Source organism: Austrofundulus limnaeus, unplaced genomic scaffold, assembly GCF_001266775.1.
Source record: "Austrofundulus limnaeus strain Quisiro unplaced genomic scaffold, Austrofundulus_limnaeus-1.0 Scaffold3254, whole genome shotgun sequence".
NCBI lineage: Eukaryota > Metazoa > Chordata > Actinopteri > Cyprinodontiformes > Rivulidae > Austrofundulus > Austrofundulus limnaeus.
In genome coordinates this window covers 1-705 of record NW_013955656.1, presented here as the reverse complement: position 1 = coordinate 705, position 705 = coordinate 1, and the positions used below count along the sequence as shown (strand labels likewise).

The 705-nt window shown below is 46.1% G+C and overlaps 1 protein-coding gene across 1 annotated transcript; it reads right to left on the bottom strand.

Moving 5' to 3' along the window:
- Positions 1 to 112: 112 nt before the first annotated feature.
- On the bottom strand, positions 113 to 581 carry LOC106511808 (intraflagellar transport protein 57 homolog; the record flags this gene model as incomplete). The annotated part of the gene is given in 3 exon segments (XM_014000541.1): positions 113 to 175; positions 252 to 383; positions 510 to 581. Coding segments are annotated over 3 exon segments (267 nt in total), but the record flags the coding sequence as incomplete, so codon positions are not given.
- Between the last annotated feature and the right edge of the window lie 124 nt (positions 582 to 705).

The following is a 705-nucleotide window of genomic DNA, read 5'->3' as shown; positions in this document are numbered from 1 at the left end:
GTCTTTATTTTACAGTTAAAGTAAATGTTTATGAAATAAAGTCTAATGTTACAACTGATCCTGGATCCTTGAGTCCAACATGTTTAATCATCAGGTGGATCAGTTTTCTGACCTCAGCCAGGACTCTGGTTCTCTCCATCACTCCTCCGTTCACCTGCTGGTAGCGTTCTTTAGCCTTTCAGAGGAAACATTTGTACTTTTATTTTCTCGTGAAGCGGTAGAAAAGCTTTTATTTTGAAAAGTGTTTTCACCTCGCTGAGCTTGGCCTGAGCGCCGCGGTACTCCTGGATCAGGAGCTCCAGCTGGTTGTTGATGTATTTCTCTCTGCTGCCCACCTTCTCCAGGGTCCTGCCAATGTCGTCCTGCAGCTTGTCCAGGTGTCCCTGCAGAGACCGGGGGGGTTTACAGAGACCAGAACCGGTTCTGAGGACGGATTCTGGACCTGTTAATATCGTCTCGTGTTCCTTTTGTTTTTAGCTCCTTCTTAGTCATGTTAAAAAAAAAATCACCTTGGTCTCGGTGAGGGACGTCTTGATCCCGTCTCGGTGCTGATGCATCTGGTCCAGATGGACCCTCCAGTCCTGCGGGACACCAGGGACACAGAGACCGAGTCAGGACGTGTGAGGTATGGAAGCGATTGTGTTCCATAATCCTAATTAAAATGGATTAATAGAAATGCTGTTTCATTTTCAACATGTATCTGAT